Genomic DNA, 18,872 nt, shown 5'->3' with positions numbered 1-18,872 from the left:
CAATAAGCGGAAGTAGTGTAGAGAGTGGGAAATCATTGACTTGAAAGTTTGAAGACCTAAACGATAGCCCTAACCCATCATAATGCCCAATAAATCCTTAAGGAAATCTTTTGATTTCTCTGGTTCTCACCTTTTTATTCTGTTAGTCGGCTGATGGGATAGATGATTTCTAAAATGCTTCATAGTACTTAATACTCCCTGTTTGATTTAGAAGAGACTCAAAATTAATGGTCACAGAAGTGAATAGTTATATATCTCCTCCTAAAACAAGCTAGTCAAATGTGACTTATTTGATATCAAATATGCAGTCAAGAAAACAAATCTCAATTACAACTGTGATCTTGGAAAGTATGACATGTGCTTATTTAGGAACACATGTGGGGAGAAGTTTGCATTGCCAATACCAGATGATCACAGCCCAGATGCAGAGTGAGGACTAGAGAGCACTATTCCATACTGAATCATCAAAGAAAGATTAAATTATGTTCAGGAGACTCTAATTAACTCAAGGAGAAGGCTAATGTACTTTGGAAAATAATCACTAGCAGATGTTAAAACAAAAATCATTCTTTCTGTGGTCTTTACCTAGCCATAAGGTATTAACTAGAACACCTTATTCCTTAAGCAACTCTGTGAACTAACATTTGACCATGCTAAAAGTATACACAATTAGAGAGAAACTGGAATGATAGAGTCTTATATTTTTATTTCATCAAACAAATGTGTTTATCTCTCAGCCTAACATTGAGAACTGTGTACATTTGTGCATTTGCATAGTTTTCTGTAAAGACTTAGTACCACTGCCTCACTAAGCCTTTCCTAATTCTCTTGATAGAATTGACCATTCCCTCTTTTGTGGTCTCCCTGTACTGTGCTTATGTTTATGTCCAAGCTCCTAAAACACTTTATTGAACTTATTTGTTCACAAATGTCTCCCTGCCAGTCTCTGTAGTCTTAAATGGAGAGTTTAGAACTTGCCTTTTCTGTTTTGTATTTTGTGAACTTCGCCCATAAGTAGCCCACAGCTTGGCACATAGTAGGCACCAATGAGTGCCTAAAAGTGTCATAAGATAGTAAACAAAAAACAAAAAACAAAACCCTAGTTAAGGAGGCCTAAGGTATAATCCCTAATTTGCACGTGCCTACTTTTTTGGTTGTTTATTTACACAGTGTTTTATTTTATTTTGTATCTTGTCTATGCTCCAGCACCAACTACCTGCTGAGAAGCAGCAATAGACCACAGGTAGCTCTGGGATCATTTTTACAAGCAGTTTCTAGAACCAGAACCCTAGACAAAAAGACAAAATAGGTGAATGTGACTCAGTTTGCTCCTACTTCCTCTTGTGGAAACTCCCTTTTCCCACACACATCTTTTGACTTTTCAGAGCCTCTGCCTTGTCCTCGTAATGAATTGCCCCATGTTCCAAAAATTACTACTTTTTTCTATTCCTATTTGTGTCTCTTTCATCCTTTTTCTCCTTCTTTCCATTTCAAACCTAGCCCCAACCTTCACTTTCATTTACAGATTGTTTCCAAAGGTCCAAAGTGTATAGTTATCACACTCATCAAAGTGTATGTGAGTTTGAGTATGTGTGCGTGTGTGTATTGTCACCACCTGCACTGCTTTCTCCACCACCTCCCAGGTACCTCATACTTTGCCACTCCAGATACTCCGAGGTGGAACAAGGGGTCCATTTAGAGCCTCTTGTTTGTTCGCTTGCTTATTTCTTTACTTTTTTTTTTTTTATGTGTATGTGGGGAAAAGATGCCTCCCTTAAAAAAACTGGTGCAAATAATAATGTGTATCTTGAACATATGTTTCTCATTAAGTACCCTTCTCCCATCTTTACCTACTATTTTGGAATTTCTTTTACTACTGGTAGATATTAAGTATCTCTTCTTCAGTGTGTGAAGTGCAGTGTTCATTCTTTTAAACATGTCATATTTAAACACTTCTTTTAAGTGAAAAATATAAGAATCATATCTTGCTTCCAATCCTATTTGCCATTTTTTCATAGAGTTGATAAAAATAATTATTTTTAATTTTGACAACTCTCATCTAAAATCCAGCCAGTTTATCTTATCAGTTCTTCTACTAAAATTATGATCTAGTGTGCATTTGTTTAACCTCAGGAAAAACAACAAGAATGATGGAAGGTACTTATATTTGTGCAAGAAGTTTGCCAAGTTAAGCCATAACTTGTCTTAAAATAATGTGGAAGAATAGAGAACTGAAATAAAAAAGGATCCTAGCAACAATGGATATTTTAAAATCTATCTATCTATCTATCTATCTATCTATCTATCTATCTATCTAATCTATCATCTACTATCAAAGCAAAACAAAAAAACATAGCATGTATGTTCCTTACTTAGCTTAGTGACAATACTTTGTAAGCATCCAAGAATAAATATCTAATGCCAAGACTTTTTAAGAGTAAAAAGGTTGAGAAAACACTGGGACAGAAACAATAATGCTCAAAATTTCCAAGTGTTTGTTACAAATTGGAGATGGGGAAATTGGAAAATATTTTTAAGGAACTCTCCTATAAATCTGTATGTGACAGAAAAAGCAGTCTGTGCTTCGTTAGTAAATTGAAAGATAATTTTCACCCCAAATTTAGGAGTGAATTTTAAATGACCTGGGGATATTTAACAAGATCCATTAACACTATTTCCTGAAATAAAATGGTTAGTTTTATTAAATATTAAAGTTTCATTGCTTGAAGACTTCTTATGAATCTAATAGCCTAAAAGTATAGTTAAAGATGTGAAACTCTCTCCTCCTTTATTCCATTTTTTGAGTATACTGTGTGAATTCTTGATTTCTAGGGAACATAAACCTAAGTTGTCACACTACATTCTCAAGAGCTACACAAGGGGAGATTTTTCTTATATTTTGAGAAACAAGCACAAAAACTCACTTAAAATTAATGCAAAAGTACTTTTCTGAGATGGTTACCTTCATGTCTTTACGGTAATAGTAATAATTGCCTCCCTTGTAGAGGCTATTCCTGATTCTAATTTGCAACAAAATTATTTGTATGAAATCACTGAAGTTGGTGTCATATCTTTCATGTTAATATCTCCCAGATCTTTGTTTTTAAGATCATACTAATTACCTGGAAGTTTCTGTAAGGTAAAAAAGTATAATACCCTTGCCATTGAATTTTCATTCTTTAAGAGAAAACCAAGCATTAAAGAAGTCATAAATTATAAGTCATGTGACAAAAAGAAATGTTGAATCCTCTTATTGAGTGAAAGAGGGATCTTCTCTAGTCTAAAATTCCAGATAAATATGCATGTCATGAGATAAATGTTTCCTATTTCCAGTAGCCATAGTCCTGGAAAGTAAGATTGGAAAAGCGGAGTCAGAACTGGGAACATTGCCCTGTCACAGCTTGTCTGAGGGATACTCTTGTGCTCTGTTTTGCCTGTGGAAGCTGTTGGCAAGAATGATGATTTCTGGGATAGGGAAAGGTTGGGTGCCTGTCTAGAGTTGCAACTCAGTTGGAAGGAGTGAGACTCAGTGCTGGCCTTCTGAGGGTTATGTTCTCCTCCTGCTTACCTTTTAGTTTAGTGACTATGGGATTGCCAATCATAGGTAGTCACTGAATACTGCAAGTTGTTGTTCCCTATAAATAGCTATATCTGTAGAATCTTGGCCCATTTATGTCATAGGTGAATTTTGCTCTGAGTGTTAACTAGCTCTGTGATTTATTAATTTTTTTTTCTGAAGCATGCCATACTTTACTTTAGATTAGGTCATATTTCCAAAATAGAGTTGTTGTTTTTTTTAAAGTACATTAGCTTATTTTTTTAAAAGAGGTGCTATGTGGTTTGTTAAAAATATAGATACAGTTAATTATCTTATAGAATATATGTCTTTTTTTTCAGTGTTTAATCAATCATGCTCCTTGGCCTTGATGAAGCTTTTCAATTTGGAAAATAGTAGAGGTTGTCAAGTGTCATTTTAAGTACCAGCAAATGGTTGATTTGAGGCAAGAAGAACATAGTTTAAAAAAGAAAATAAATCTAGCATTTGCTTAATAATTTGCCCTTTGCAGCAACGGAATCTTATCTGACCACCCACATTCATCTGGCTGCTGAGGAGGTTCTTGCTTCAATTGCAGAGCTATTTTTGTACCTTTTGTGTCTTTTGAGGAACCAAGTGGGCCTACTTGCATATAATGATTCACGTCTCAAAGTGCACAGGGTGTCCTGAAGTGCTACTGTGGTGATGTGGAAAAGGTGGGGAGGGGAGTAGTTAAAGCAAACTACTTCCTTCAAGCACTTTGCTCACATGAAGTGGGACTGGATTAATTCACATTTTGCCATGTCTTGAATCTTTAGTTCTTCCTGTGAGATATTAACTTGTCTGGAAGAAGAAGCAATATTTGAAAAAAATGAACAAATATACAAAAACCATCTAAGGATCGTGTAGTAATATTTTTATATGGACCTTTTATAGTGGGAGATAACTGTCTCAAGATGGTTGATTGATGAATCTATTTGGATTAAGTAGTTTGACTGACTTTCCATGCATCTCTTTGGATTAAAGTTGGATAAATATTAATTCTGAGAAAGTCCCTTTCTTTTTTTCTTGTTAAGTCTAAGGATTTTACTTGGTTAGTTTTGGCTTCTTATTTCAGAAATTAATTTTAGCACAGAACATAACATTGCTGAAATAAACTATAGAAAAGAATTCGCTACGAGGTTATCTGAGACTTTGTCCTGTAGAGTTTAGTTGCTGATGCACAAAAGGAAGTTTTGTGAGAATCTCAGCTTTAAGGCAGAACTGTGTCATGCACTGCCATGGCATAATTTCTAGCTCTAATATGTTAAGTTATAACTCTACCATTATTTTCCTAATTGCCTTCACTTTTGCTGGTATAGGAAATTCTCTTTTGAATACAAGTACTTGTTTAAAAGATTTGAACTACGTTAAAAGAAAGGAAATTTTTTTCTTTGGAAAAAAAATGTCTTCTTGAGAGATCCTCTTCCAAATTTTCTTTCCTCAAGGAAAGCAGTTTCTGTGAATGAAGAATAAGCATGCCTCTTAAACTGGCTACAAGTACCATCATTTAAAAAATCTTCTTGTTCATTTTTCAGGTTCCCCGAAGTTGTGCATGAGTTCCTGTGGGGAGAGTCGGCATCGTGGAAAGTATTAATGGTTGTGATGCTGTTTTTTGATATGTGGATAACAGGTTAATAACTAAAATTTATTACTTTACTATAATTGTTTTTACATTTAACTTGAAAAGCAGCTTTGGCATGCCATGTACCCATATGTAAACCAACTTTTTTTGTCATTAAATCTGGGAGGAAACAGTGTGTATGCCCTCTAGAGAGAAAAGTGTTGTGAAAGTTTTGTTTTGCAAATCAGTTTTTTTTTTTAATTTATTCATGAGAGACACCTCTGTGTCTCTTGGCAGAAGCAGGCTCCATGCAGGGAGCCTGATGTGGGACTAGATCCTAGGACCCCTGGATCACGACTGAGCCAAAGGCAGGTGCTCAACCACTGAGCCGCCCAGGCATCATGCAAACCAATTTTAATTATAATTCCCCTAATGGAGATAGCTTCATTTAAGATAATTTGTTTCTGGCAAACTTTATTTTTATTTAAAATTCTACTTAGTGAATCCTAATTACTTTAGCTATACAACGGGGGAAACAAAACCACAATTATAAAAAAATTGCAAAAAACTTTTTGAACAAAATATGAAAGTAGTAGGCTGCAGTCAAAATAAGTCATAAATGCCTTGACTAAATAAATATGCAAATGATACAAACATCTGCAATCATACCCTCAGTGTAGCGAGTGTGGAAAAAAATATAGTTTAGTTTTCCATTAGCTTTTAAATATCAAATTGGATTTTAACATATGTCAAATTAGAGGGTATTCATCAAAATATTTTTACTTTTTTCCAAAAGTTCTCTCAATTGCTTGGCAGAGTTTTATATAATATAAAGTATCCACCTCGTATTGGCAATTTGCTTATTTTAGGGAGAACTAAGGTTGTTATGGGGATTTTTACTAATAAAAGAAGCATTTATAATGAATTTGGCTCTCAGGATGGTGCCTTTTTTTAATCATCCTGTGGAAATAAGTCTGTATTCAGCTGGACTCTGGCAATGGTCACGGTTTTTTTGTAGATCTTTTTTTCCCTTATCCAGTCCTCCTATGTGGTAGTGATTTGTGAGACCATCATTGTGCCCTGAGATGCTCATGTATTCCTTAAAATATTTGGTAATTGATCTCTGGCATTTAAAAAGCAAATATATGGAAATGCCTTCTGAAGTTTTATTCAGTAATTGCTATTTTAAGATGTGTATATTTGTTTACAAGCATAATATTCCCCCAATTCTGAAAAAAGACCAAATAACCATTTTGATTTTTGAAAATGTTTTATTGCTAAAATTTTGGAAGTAGAAAGGTGGTGTTTGTTGCCAGTCGTTTTATACTGTTATTATTTAGGATGTTATTATTTGATGCGCACTTGACTTTTGCCACCACTCAAGTAATGATTAATTTCCTGAGGTAAAGCTTTTTTCTAAGATAGTGTTTTTCTAAGCAAAAGATCCCAGATTGACAACCCTGGATACTGTAAGCCTTTATTCAACTGCAGAGCAAGTCTGCCTTTCTGCCAATCCCACCCAGCTGTTATCCTGAAGAGACCTCTGTTGAGGTCTATACGGGAGGCTGTTTCTGTGCCTTTCCTTTCAAGGCCTGTCTGAGGAAATTATTTAACTGGGTGCCAAATTTATTTGAGTGGGACTATGAAGAGTGGCCAAAGGAGAGGGCACACTTTTAGAAAACTGGCAACTCTTTTATGTAATAGCCATGCAGAGGATAATATCTTTTTCAACACGATCCCCCTCTGAAAAATGTGCTTAAGCTGCCAGACAATGCCTGTCTTTACTGCCTGAAGGACTCCTACAGGCTGGGGCACCAGCCACAGGAAACCCCAGAGTCATATTCTCCAACAAAGTATCTCCCTCCTTTCGTAGCACTCAAAGATACTGGGAAAATTTTAAATGTGAATGTGAAATTGTATTTGGAATATCTCTCCTTTGTTGGCAATGGGTGCCAAAAATGATTCTGTGTGGGTTTGGTTACCATAAAAAGAAATCTCACAGAATGAAATAACTGGCTGGTTTTTTTTTCTTTTTTTACATATGAGGATTGCTCTAATATTACATTTTTTAAACATATCAATTGATTGGGAAAACTGGAAATTTATTTTTAACATATATTTAGGAATATGAAAAATGAGATATATCTACATGGTAGAAAAGAAATATAGCTATAATTAACCACATTACTGTGTCTTTTATGGTGCCAAGTAAATCCATATTGAGAAAATGCAACTAAAACTGCAGGTATATACAAGGTACATTTGATGGGTTGTGATAATATTATGAGGCCCAAAGAAACTATTTCCCCATTAATAAGCATTTTCATACATTTAAACAATAAAACACAAGCTCAGTACTTTACCATTATTGATAGATTGCTCAGTAAAAGTATAATCTAAGAAAAAAAGACGAATGTCATCATTGTGTCTTGGATTCAACTTTGAAAACCTTAAGATTTTTTTATTATTTTTTTAAGATTTTATTTATTTATTTGACACAGAGAGAGAGTAGTGGCAGGGGGAGCAGCAAGCAGAGGCAGAGAGAGAAGCAGGCTCCCCACAGAACACAGAGCCCAGTGAGGGGCTTGATCCCAAGACCCTGGGATTATAACCTGAGCTGAAGGCAGATGCTCAACCAACTAAGCAATCCAGGTGCCCAGAAAGCCTTAAGATTTTAAAAGTGAGTTCTTCTCCTGATTGAAAGTTGAGGGGAGCAGCAAAGAGACTGTAGAATACTCCCAAATCCTGTTTGGTTTTAAAGGGACAAACCAATAGCAGATCTACAGTACACACAATATACATGGGTATTTTTTCCTATTTCCAAGATAAAACCATTGTAGACAAGAGATTAATGAAAAGGAGTCCACATTTTTAATGGTTCAAGAATATGATCAGTATATTCCTCCAAGGAGCCATCACTCATGTTTTCTCCCCTCTATAGTTGTCTCCATATGCCTCAGAAACTGGAAGAAGGAAAGTGATTTTATGGATAGCCGTTATTTGAAGCCTCTCCAAGGCTGGTATTGAAGAGAAATACTGTAATATCAACTATGTTTAAAATCTAACGTAAAAGGCGCATGTGAAAGAGGAAGCATTTCCAATTCTCTCATGATTCTTAAGCTTTACACTGAAGTGAAAAGTTAGACATTGAGGATCAGAGGAAGTTAGACCAGAGGGATCCTCAGGCCTGCTGAGACCTCTAACTCAGATACATACAGAAGGTCCTCTGTGTGATCTGGAGTAGGGAGTGTGACTCAAGCAATCATCTGATTTCATGTTAAAATGATAGGACATCTTAGGTAGGCTTGCTTGTCATAGAGATGTAAAAGGAAGAGGTTTCCCTGGCAGAAGCTATTTACATAATTGAGTCAATGTACTTTTTGAGTGGGATCAAAGTTTTGAATTTTGAGATTTTTTTGATCCTATATGACTGTCAGCAAAATTGATTCTTAAAATTTTATTTTTAAATAAAATGGTAGATTTGACTTTTTTAAAAAAGATTTTATTTATTTATTCATGAAAGACACACAGAGAGGCAGAGACATAGGCAGAGGGAGAAGCAGGATCCCTGTGGGGAGCCTGATGTGGGACTCAATCCCAGGATCCCAGGATCATGACCTGAGCCAGACAGTTGCTCAACCACAGTGCCACCCAGGTGCCCCGATTTGACTTTTTCTGATTAGAGTCTTTTCCTAAAATTTAAATCCCACAATCAACTACGTGTTCTAGGGAATTTTGTTCTGACCATGAAATATCAGGTTTTGAATCTTATGTATGTCACTTTTCTACATCTTCTAGTTCATTCTTTAAGAGAAAAATAGTATTGCCTTTATGTGAATTTAATTTGTACATCTCTTTTTTACAATATGTTCTTAGTGAATAAGAATTGTATATGTGTTGTTTAGGATATAATGGTTTTAATTTACTACTGTATAACACAGAAATTAAATAGCAGAGGTGGATGAGAGAGGCGAGACCTTCTAGGCTTAGAAGTGAGCCAAACCTGGGTTTGATTCTGGTTCTGACAGTCTACCTCCCTAAGGATCATCCTTCACTATAAAATAGGTATAATCACACTTATTGCATAGAGTTGTCATGAAGAGTAAATAAGGTAACTTATATGAAGCTCTGTACCAACCAGTATCTGGCATATAGTAAATGCATAATAAACACCCAAGCATTATCACTGTTATTGCTAGCACTGATCTGTGCACACAGATCAGTGTCTTGTAAAATATTACATATGAAAAGTAACTTAGAAATTATTCAGTTCAAGCTCTGTTCCTAGTTAAGGAAAGACTCACAAATGTTCCTGTTGAATTGAAAATACACTGTATTTCCATTTTAGAGGATGCTATTCACCTTTAAAATTCTGATGGTGGTTGTGTCTAAATAAGCCTTAAATATGTAGCTAACTAAGAAAAAAATGCAGTCAATTTGGGTTTGGCATTGCATATTCTTCTTGTTAGCACAGTTGCTCTAACTGATGGAAGTAAATTTGCATTACAGTATTATGAGGCCATTACTTCTCTTTCAGGTTTTGTCTTATTACCTATAAAGGGATGCAGAGGAAGATCATTATGGGGGAAAAATTCAATGCAATAGTAAAACTTCCCAGCAAACCAAAGTTAAGATGCTTATTGTTTAGTTTTTCCAGCTACTGCTTTGCAAATTTCTGGCTCTTAGCAGAAGAAACTTTTGATTACAGATGTCTTGCTATAAATATCTGGGGGCTACTGATTTCTCACCCAAAAGACTTACTGTTCCTGTGGGGATTCCCATGTGCTGTCCCCTTCCTGAGTGCACCTGCTGTCACTGTCATCACAACTGCAGTTTGTATTAGGGGCGAATTGGACATGGAAGCAAGACCAGCACTTGAGTTTTAGTTTGAGAAATTGCAGTACATTTGCATGGTGACATCCTTTTTCTTAACCAATATTTTATTAAAAAGGTGAATATGCTCATGTTAAAAAGAAACAAGGGGTGCCTGTTGGCTCAGTCGGTTGAGTGCCCAACTCTAGATTTCATTCGACTCAGGTCATGATCCTAGGATTGTGATTTGAATTCCACTCACTAAGATTTGAGATTTTCTCTCTCCTCTCTCTCTCTTGCCCTCACCGCCCCCCCCACACACACACATACCTCAGCAAAAGGAAAGATAAAGAAACTAAAAGTACCAAAAGTTGTAAGAAATTTCTTTCCTCCCCACTTCTGACTCCCTGATTCTATTTATGCAATTTAATTTAACTAGACTTAAAAGTTGTTTGACATCCCTGTAGAAATTCTCTGTTTACCACCTGTTTCTCTTATATACAAATGGGATTGTCAAATGCATTCTAGGGTGCAATGAGTTTTTTGGGTTTTTTGGGGTTTTTTGTTTGTTTGTTTTTTGGTTTTTCAGTTTTAACATGCAATGTTAATGGATGAGTTGCTATTATGGGTATTTTTTGCTCTATTTTTTTTTTTAATGGCTAAGTTTTATGATGGAGTCATATTTTATTTCAGCAGTCCTTGTATGCATATCTTCGTGCATCAGTCAGGTAAGCGTCTGACTGGCCTGGGTCATGATCTCAGGATCCTAGGATCAAGCCCTACTTTAGGCCTCTGCACTCAGTGGGGTGTCTGCTTCTCTTTCTCCCTCTGCCCCTCCCCTCACTCTTTTTTTTTTTTTTTTTTTTTAAGTTTCAACCTTTTTATTGTGCAGGTACATCTGTAAGGACAAATTTCCAGCAGTGGAATTTCTGGGCCAAAGTGCATGTGCTTTCTTACTTTGATAAGCACTGCCAGCCTGCCTATCAGGGAAACATCTCAGTTTTCATCATCATTGATACAGTTGAGCACTGAAGTTCTCAGACTCCTCTGGGTATGACAGTGGCCATTTGCTTATGGAAGAAGAGTGTTCACTTAAAATCTAATTGTTTCTAAGTTGTCAAGTTTCCCTGAGCCATTAAGGGCCATCTGGGAGAATTCCTTGATGTGTTGTGATGTAAACTTAAATGTGCAAACCTATAGGTTCAATAAAACCCCCTGCTACTTTCAACTTTTTAATATTTGAGGAATTAGGGACATCTGGGTGACTCAGTCAGTTAAGCGCGTCTGACTTTGGCTCAGTTCAGGATCCCAAGGTCCTAAGATAGAGCCCCATATGGGGCTCCCCACCCATCGGGGAGTCTGCTTCTCCCTCTCCTTCTGCCTCTCCCGCAGCTCGTGCTTGCACTCTCTCTCAAATAAATAAATAAAATACTTTTTTAAAAAATTAAGGAATTAGAACCAAGCAAATTGTGTCAAAAAAACTAAGATGTTTTGATATATCAGAATATATTGGAAAATACTACTCTAAATTTTTTGCAATTTTTTTCTCTTTCAGTTATTTTTGGACACAGTATCTGTATAAAGTTTACTGCTTTAGCACAGTGTATTCAAAGCAGCTACTGATTAATGTTTTTTTCCTAGGGCACATTGCATTGTGAGCCCTATGTATGTGAACTTTAAATTGACCCTCATATACATCCATGTTGTGGTTTCATGGAACAATTTTTCCTAACTGCGTTTGTTTTCTACCCAGGAAGCGTCAAGACAATCATGTCCATAAGAATGCTACACCAATCAGGTAATCATTACATTTTTAAACTGTCCCCAAAATATGTTTTGTTTTTCATATTATGAAGGTTTTAGAATTATTTATCTGGATGCACTTTCCTGCCTTTTCCAAAGTTCTGGAACAACCTTTAATTCTTATAGCCTTAGGCTAGCTCTGCTAATCACCAGTTTTAATCTATAAAATATATCTGTATTGTATGTTAACATAAATATCCATATATGTAAAAATACATATTGAAATCCTTAAAATATACTTTACATATATCTATTTTACATGTAAAATATATGTATGCATATGTATATTAATCTATAAAATCTGTCTAGAGAAATATGTAGTACATTTAAGCGTGCAAGTCACACAAGTTGGTTAGAAATAGCTCTAAATTTATTTTAATAAAGACTTTTAAAAATCCTATGATTTTATAAATAATATCTACCCAAAGCTTTCTCTTAAATACTTTTCTAACCAAAATTAAGGTGTATTTAAAAGGATGACCAAAATTAAAACATTGAAGAAATTTATGCTTATGACTTATGCCATGTTTGAAATTAATATCCTTTAATTGTGAAACTAATGTAACAGCTATAAAAAGTATTCCTTGGAAGGGCACCTGGGTGGCAGAGCCTGTTGACTCTTTGGTTTTATCTCGTTTGTAATCTTAGGGTCACAAGATGGTGTCCTACATTGGGCTCTGTGCTCAGTGGGGAGACAGCTTGAGATTCTCTCTCTCTCCCTTTCCCTCTGGCCCTCCTGCTCATGCTGTCTGTCTCAAGTAAATAAATAAATCTTTTTAAAAAAATATTCCTTAGAGTAAAAATCAGTTTCAGTTTTTCCAATTGTCAGGCTGGCTATTTGGGATTGGTTTTGGCTTTTAACTTGATAACTGTTATGACAATCTCTTTGCATTTCTTTTTCTTATAGATCATTTTATCTCAGTGAAACTGGCAATTAAACTTTGCTCTAGTTGATGGGCAAAATTTCTCCCAGATTATTCATCCCAATTTCATGCTGGTTGAAAATATTCAAATGTCATAAGAAATCTTTCTAGATTTGCACTTAGCTTTTGGATGGACGTTTCTACAATGGAGAGAACTGTGTTATAGCTCTGGTCCAAGGACATTACCATCTGATGCCCGTAAGACCACGGGGTGGATGTGGAAGGTTCCAAAGAGAAGGAGCACTCGGCAAGTTTGCAGACACCCTGGAACATGGAAGTAAGCAAGCTTTGAAAAGCACAGCTTTGAAGATACTCCATGAGTCTGCCTGGCTTTCAAGTGAACTAGTGCTTAAGACCTTGTAACAAAATGGACACTGGGGACACAGCTCTAGGACAAACAGCTACCTCAAGGTCTGGAGAAACTGACAAGGTGTCAGGTAGATGGAGACAGGAACAATCGGCTGTTATTAAGATGACCACTTTTGGCAGTCAAGAAGGACAGCGGCAACCACAAATAGATCCTGAGCAAATTGGAGACACAGCATCAGCACAACTTTTTGGTTCTGGGAAACTGGCCTCCCCTAGTGATGTGGCACAGCAAGTCACGGAGAAGCAATACCCACCCCATCGCCCGAGTCCCTATTCATGCCAACATTCACTCTCTTTCCCTCAGCACTCATTGCCACAGGGGGTCATGCACAGCAACAAGCCACATCAGAGCCTTGAAGGCCCTCCGTGGCTTTTCCCTGGCCCTTTGCCATCTGTTGCCTCTGAGGACTTATTTTCTTTTCCTCTCCATGGCCACAGTGGTGGTTACCCTAGAAAAAAGATTTCGAGTCTGAACCCCGCTTATAGCCAATACTCTCAGAAAAGTATCGAACAGGCAGAAGATGCTCACAAGAAAGAGCACAAACCCAAAAAGCCCGGCAAATACATTTGCCCCTACTGCAGCAGGGCGTGTGCCAAACCCAGTGTACTGAAAAAACACATCAGGTCCCATACCGGTGAGCGGCCATATCCATGTATACCTTGTGGTTTCTCTTTCAAGACAAAGAGCAATTTGTATAAGCACAGGAAGTCACATGCCCATGCAATTAAGGCAGGATTAGTCCCTTTCACAGAGTCAGCTGTATCTAAATTGGACCTAGAGGCTGGTTTTATTGATGTAGAAGCAGAAATACATTCAGACGGTGAGCAGAGCACAGACACAGATGAGGAGAGCTCTTTATTTGTTGAGGCTTCTGAGAAAATGAGTCCTGGCCCACCAATCCCGTTGGATATTGCCAGCAGAGGTGGCTATCATGGGTCATTGGAAGAATCACTGGGAGGGCCAATGAAAGTGCCGATTTTGATTATCCCCAAAAGTGGGATTCCTTTACCTAACGAAAGCTCTCAGTATCTGGGCTCTGATATGCTATCAAATCCATCTCTAAATACTAAGCCTGATGATTCTCACACAGTTAAACAGAAACTTGCACTAAGACTCTCGGAGAAAAAAGGACAAGATTCTGAGCCATCTCTAAACCTCCTGAGCCCGCACAGTAAAGGAAGCACTGACTCTGGTTACTTTTCTCGCTCAGAAAGTGCGGAGCAGCAAATAAGCCCTCCAAACACAAATGCAAAGTCTTATGAAGAAATCATCTTTGGAAAATACTGTCGGCTTAGTCCCAGAAATACACTCAGTGTTACAACCGCAAGCCAGGAGCGTGCCACAATGGGGAGGAAGGGCGTGATGGAATCGTTGCCTCACGTAAACACCCGGTTAGATGTTAAGATGTTTGAAGATCCGGTTTCACAGCTGATCCCAAGCAAGGGAGAAATCGACCCCAGTCAAACAAGCATGCTGAAATCCACGAAATTCAACAGTGAATCCAGACAATCCCAGGCTATTCCGTCATCTATCAGGAATGAAGGAATCAGGAATGAAGGAAAGCTTTTTCCTGCAAATGTCCAAGGCAGCAACCCAATTCTCTTAGAAGCTCCTGTGGACGCTTCACCCCTTATTAGAAGCAACTCAATGCCAACTTCTTCAGCAACAAATCTAAGTATTCCTCCTTCTTTAAGAGGAAGTCACTCATTTGATGAAAGGATGACGGGTTCTGATGATGTGTTCTATCCAGGGACTGTAGGAATACCCCCTCAGCGCATGTTAAGAAGACAAGCTGCATTTGAGCTGCCTTCGGTACAAGAGGGGCACATGGAGGCAGAACACCATGGCAGGATGTCAAAGAGTATCACAAGCTTATCCTTGAAGGAAAAGAAGTTGATTTCTGGGGACCGAGTGGGGTATGACTATGATGTCTGCCGGAAACCCTACAAGAAGTGGGAGGACATTTCCTGCTTAGGCTCTTTAAAACACGGGGGTGAATATTTTATGGATCCCTCGGTGCCGTTGCAGGGAATGCCAACCATGTATGGAACTACATGTGAAAATAGAAAGCGCCGGAAAGAGAAGAGCGTAGGAGATGAGGAGGACACCCCCATGATTTGCAGCAGCATTGTGAGCACTCCCATGGGCATCATGGCTTCAGATTATGACCCCAAATTGCAGATGCAGGAAGGCATGAGAGGTAGTTTCGCCATGTCTGGACACGAGAACCCTTCTCATGGTCACTCTGAGCGCTTTGACCCATGTCGGCCCCAACTCCAATCTGGAAGCCCATCTCTTGGGTCTGAGGAGTCACCCTCGGCCACTGATTCAGACAAGATGTCAGAGCTAGGGAGCAGAAAACCTCCGGGAAATGTGATTTCTGTCATTCAGCACACAAACTCGCTGAGCCGACCCAATTCATTTGAAAGGTCTGAGTCAGCTGAGCTGGTGGCTAGCATACAGGATAAAGCCTCTTCACCTTCTGAGACCTGTGACAGTGAGATTTCCGAAGCCCCGGTGAGTCCAGAGTGGGCTCCACCAGCAGACAGTGCTGAAAGTGGGGGGAAGCCGTCCCCTTCCCAGCCGGCTCAGCAGCAGTCCTACCACGCACAGCCCAGGCTAGTTCGCCAGCACAACATTCAGGTTCCTGAGATCCGAGTGACTGAGGAGCCTGATAAACCAGAGAAGGAGAAAGACACCCAGGGTAAAGAGCCAGAAAAGCCTGTGGAAGAATTTCAGTGGCCCCAGAGAAGTGAGACCCTTTCCCAGCTCCCAGCTGAGAAGTTGCCACCCAAGAAGAAGCGTCTGCGGCTTGCAGATATGGAGCACTCTTCAGGGGAATCCAGCTTTGAATCCACAGGCACAGGTCTCTCCCGCAGCCCTAGTCAGGAAAGCAACTTGTCCCACAGCTCCAGTTTTTCAATGTCTTTTGAAAGAGAGGATACCATTAAGCTTGCTGCACCGCCTAAGCAAGATGAGTTTGGGAAGCATTCCGAGTTTTTGACTGTCCCTGCTGGTTCATACTCCTTGTCTGTTCCAGGCCACCACCACCAAAAAGAGATGCGGCGCTGCTCGTCCGAGCAGATGCCTTGTCCTCATCCAGCCGAAGTCCCAGAAATCCGGAGCAAATCATTCGATTATGGAAATCTGTCCCATGCTCCCGTGGCAGGGGCCTCGGCCACCACATCATCTCCATCACGGGAGAGGAAGAAATGCTTTCTGGTGCGGCAGGCTTCCTTCAGCGGCTCTCCGGAGATTGCCCAGGGTGAGGCTGGGGCAGATCTGAGTGTAAAGCAGGAGCAGATGGAGCACCTGCACGCTGGCCTCAGGGCCGCATGGCACCATGCCCCTACCTCTGTCCTGCCTCCTCTCCAGGCAGAGGACCCCGGGAAACAGGTGGTGGGTCCTTGTGCCCAGCTGAGCTCTGGACCGCTCCACTTGGCCCAACAACAGATCATGCACATGGACAGTCAGGAGTCTCTAAGAAATCCCTTGCTACAGCCAACATCCTACATTGCAAGCAAGCACTTGTCTGAACAGCCGCATTTATTTCCACATCAAGAGACTATTCCATTTTCTCCAATCCAGAATGCCTTGTTTCAGTTTCCATATCCTACCGTCTGTATGGTTCATTTACCAGCTCAGCAGCCTCCCTGGTGGCAGGCACATTTCCCACATCCCCTTGTGCAGCACCCTCAGAAGAGCTATGGCAAGCCTTCTTTCCAGGCAGAAATCCATCCTGGCTATCCCTTAGAGCATGTTGCAGAGCACACTGGAAAGAAACCTGCTGATTATGTACACACAAAAGAGCAAACTTACCCATGTTATTCAGGAACATCAGGGCTACACTCAAAGAACATTCTTCCAAAGTTTCCATCAGACCCAAGCACCAAGTCACCTGATACTCCCTCCGAGCAGGTTCTTCAGGAAGATTTTGCCTCAGCAAGTGCTGGGCCTTTGCAGTCCTTACCTGGAACAGTGGTGCCTGTTAGGATCCAGACCCACGTCCCATCCTATGGGAGCGTCATGTACACAAGCATTTCTCAGATACTTGGGCAGAACAGTCCTGCAATTGTCATCTGCAAAGTTGATGAGAATACTACCCAGAGAACACTGGTGACCAATGCGACCATGCAAGGAATAGGATTCAACATCGCCCAGGTGCTGGGGCAGCATGCAGGCTTAGAAAAATACCCCATTTGGAAAGTACCTCAGACCTTACCCCTCGGCTTAGAATCCTCCATTCCCTTATGTTTACCTTCCACCTCTGACAGTGTGGCCACCCTGGGAGGTAGCAAGCGTATGCTCTCTCCAGCAAGCAGCCTAGAACTCTTCATGGAAACAAAGCAGCAGAAAAGGGTCAAAGAAGAAAAGATGTATGGACAGATTGTGGAGGAACTCAGTGCCGTGGAGCTAACCAGCTCAGACATCAAGAAGGATATGTCCCGCCCACAGAAACCCCAGCTGGTTCGACAAGGCTGTGCTTCTGAGCCAAAGGATGGCTTGCAGTCAGGGTCATCTTCTTTCTCCTCACTGTCCCCTTCCTCATCTCAAGACCATCCATCTGCCAGCATGCCCTTGAGGGAGCCATTCCCGCCCAACTCCAGGGCACCCTCTCTAGGCCAGAAGTCCAGTGGGCCTTCTGAAAGCAGAGAGTCCTCAGATGAACTTGATATTGATGAGACAGCATCTGACATGAGCATGAGCCCACAGAGCAACTTGTTGCCACCAGGAGACAGTCAGCTTGAAGAGCAAGGAAAGGGCCAGAAGCTGCCTGTTGGCATGCTGGTGCACATGGCTTCTGGCCCAAGCAGGAAAATGGCAAACTCGACTCTTCTTTTCACGGATGTGGCAGATTTCCAGCAGATTCTTCAGTTCCCTAGTCTGCGGACAACAACTACTGTGAGTTGGTGCTTCTTGAATTATACAAAACCCAATTATGTGCAACAGGCCACCTTCAAATCCTCGGTTTATGCTTCATGGTGCATTAGTTCCTGTAACCCAAACCCATCGGGATTGAACACCAAGACCACTCTGGCTCTTCTGAGGTCCAAGCAAAAAATCACTGCAGAAATTTATACTCTGGCTGCTATGCACAGGCCTGGAACTGGCAAGCTTACATCATCGAGTGCTTGGAAGCAGTTTGCTCAGGTAATGAATACCATTTCTAAAAGCACTGTAGTGTGCATTTGCTCACTGAGCAGAGTACATAGTGAAGTACGTAAGGTCTAAAACATGCAAGTGAAATGAAGGTCAGAGTTGAGGGCACCCTCTGCAATGCTGATTTCCCTTCCCTGGTAAGAGAAGAAGCCACTGACCATGAACTAGGTCATGGGGAAGTCTCTTCTTCATCCAGGAGCCATGAAATTCTACTACTGGGACTCAATTCCTTTGGGTTCTTCTCCTTTCTGGCCTGTGTTAGTGACCTAGCAGATCAAATTTTCTTTTGATATGAGGAATTCAGGGGATTATGAAATGTGGGTACAGGACATAGAACATCATGAATGTGGGAATGGACACTGAGAGGAAGGATGGGGAAGGAGGTGTGCAGATGTCATAACTGAGCTTTGCAAACTTCAGAGTGGACCTTCTGACAATCTTGCTTCCATGTTCCCACTAGCAATATTTTTTACTAAAATGCATTTTCTTTATTTCTCTCTCAAAATTCATTTTTCCAAGTGATTTTTTGGTTTGGTCCTATGTGAACAATTAATACCTTATATGTAAAATTACAAAAATGCTAACAGGGACACTTTGGAATTTTTGCTAAATTAGTAATGAAACAAATAGAAGATTTATAAATATATATTACTTAATCCTAGAACC

At 39.7% G+C, this 18,872-nt stretch overlaps 1 protein-coding gene across 3 annotated transcripts in view; it reads left to right on the top strand.

Moving 5' to 3' along the window:
• The window catches only part of HIVEP2 (HIVEP zinc finger 2), a 192,933-nt gene that overhangs the window by 157,065 nt on the left and 16,996 nt on the right, over positions 1 to 18,872 (top strand). For all 3 annotated transcript variants that reach the window (XM_038526205.1, XM_038526207.1, XM_038526206.1), the window contains exons 3-5: positions 5,113 to 5,207; positions 11,704 to 11,748; positions 12,661 to 18,197. In XM_038526205.1, coding sequence (XP_038382133.1) covers positions 13,044 to 18,197 — 5,154 coding nt within the window. In that variant the 5' untranslated portion in view covers positions 5,113 to 5,207; positions 11,704 to 11,748; positions 12,661 to 13,043. The remainder of the gene's footprint in view (positions 1 to 5,112; positions 5,208 to 11,703; positions 11,749 to 12,660; positions 18,198 to 18,872) is intronic.

The sequence above is a fragment of the Canis lupus genome, chromosome 1 (genome assembly GCF_011100685.1).
Source record: "Canis lupus familiaris isolate Mischka breed German Shepherd chromosome 1, alternate assembly UU_Cfam_GSD_1.0, whole genome shotgun sequence".
Lineage (NCBI taxonomy): Eukaryota > Metazoa > Chordata > Mammalia > Carnivora > Canidae > Canis > Canis lupus.
Note: the sequence above shows the minus strand (reverse complement) of the source record. Positions and strands in the feature narration are given on the sequence as shown.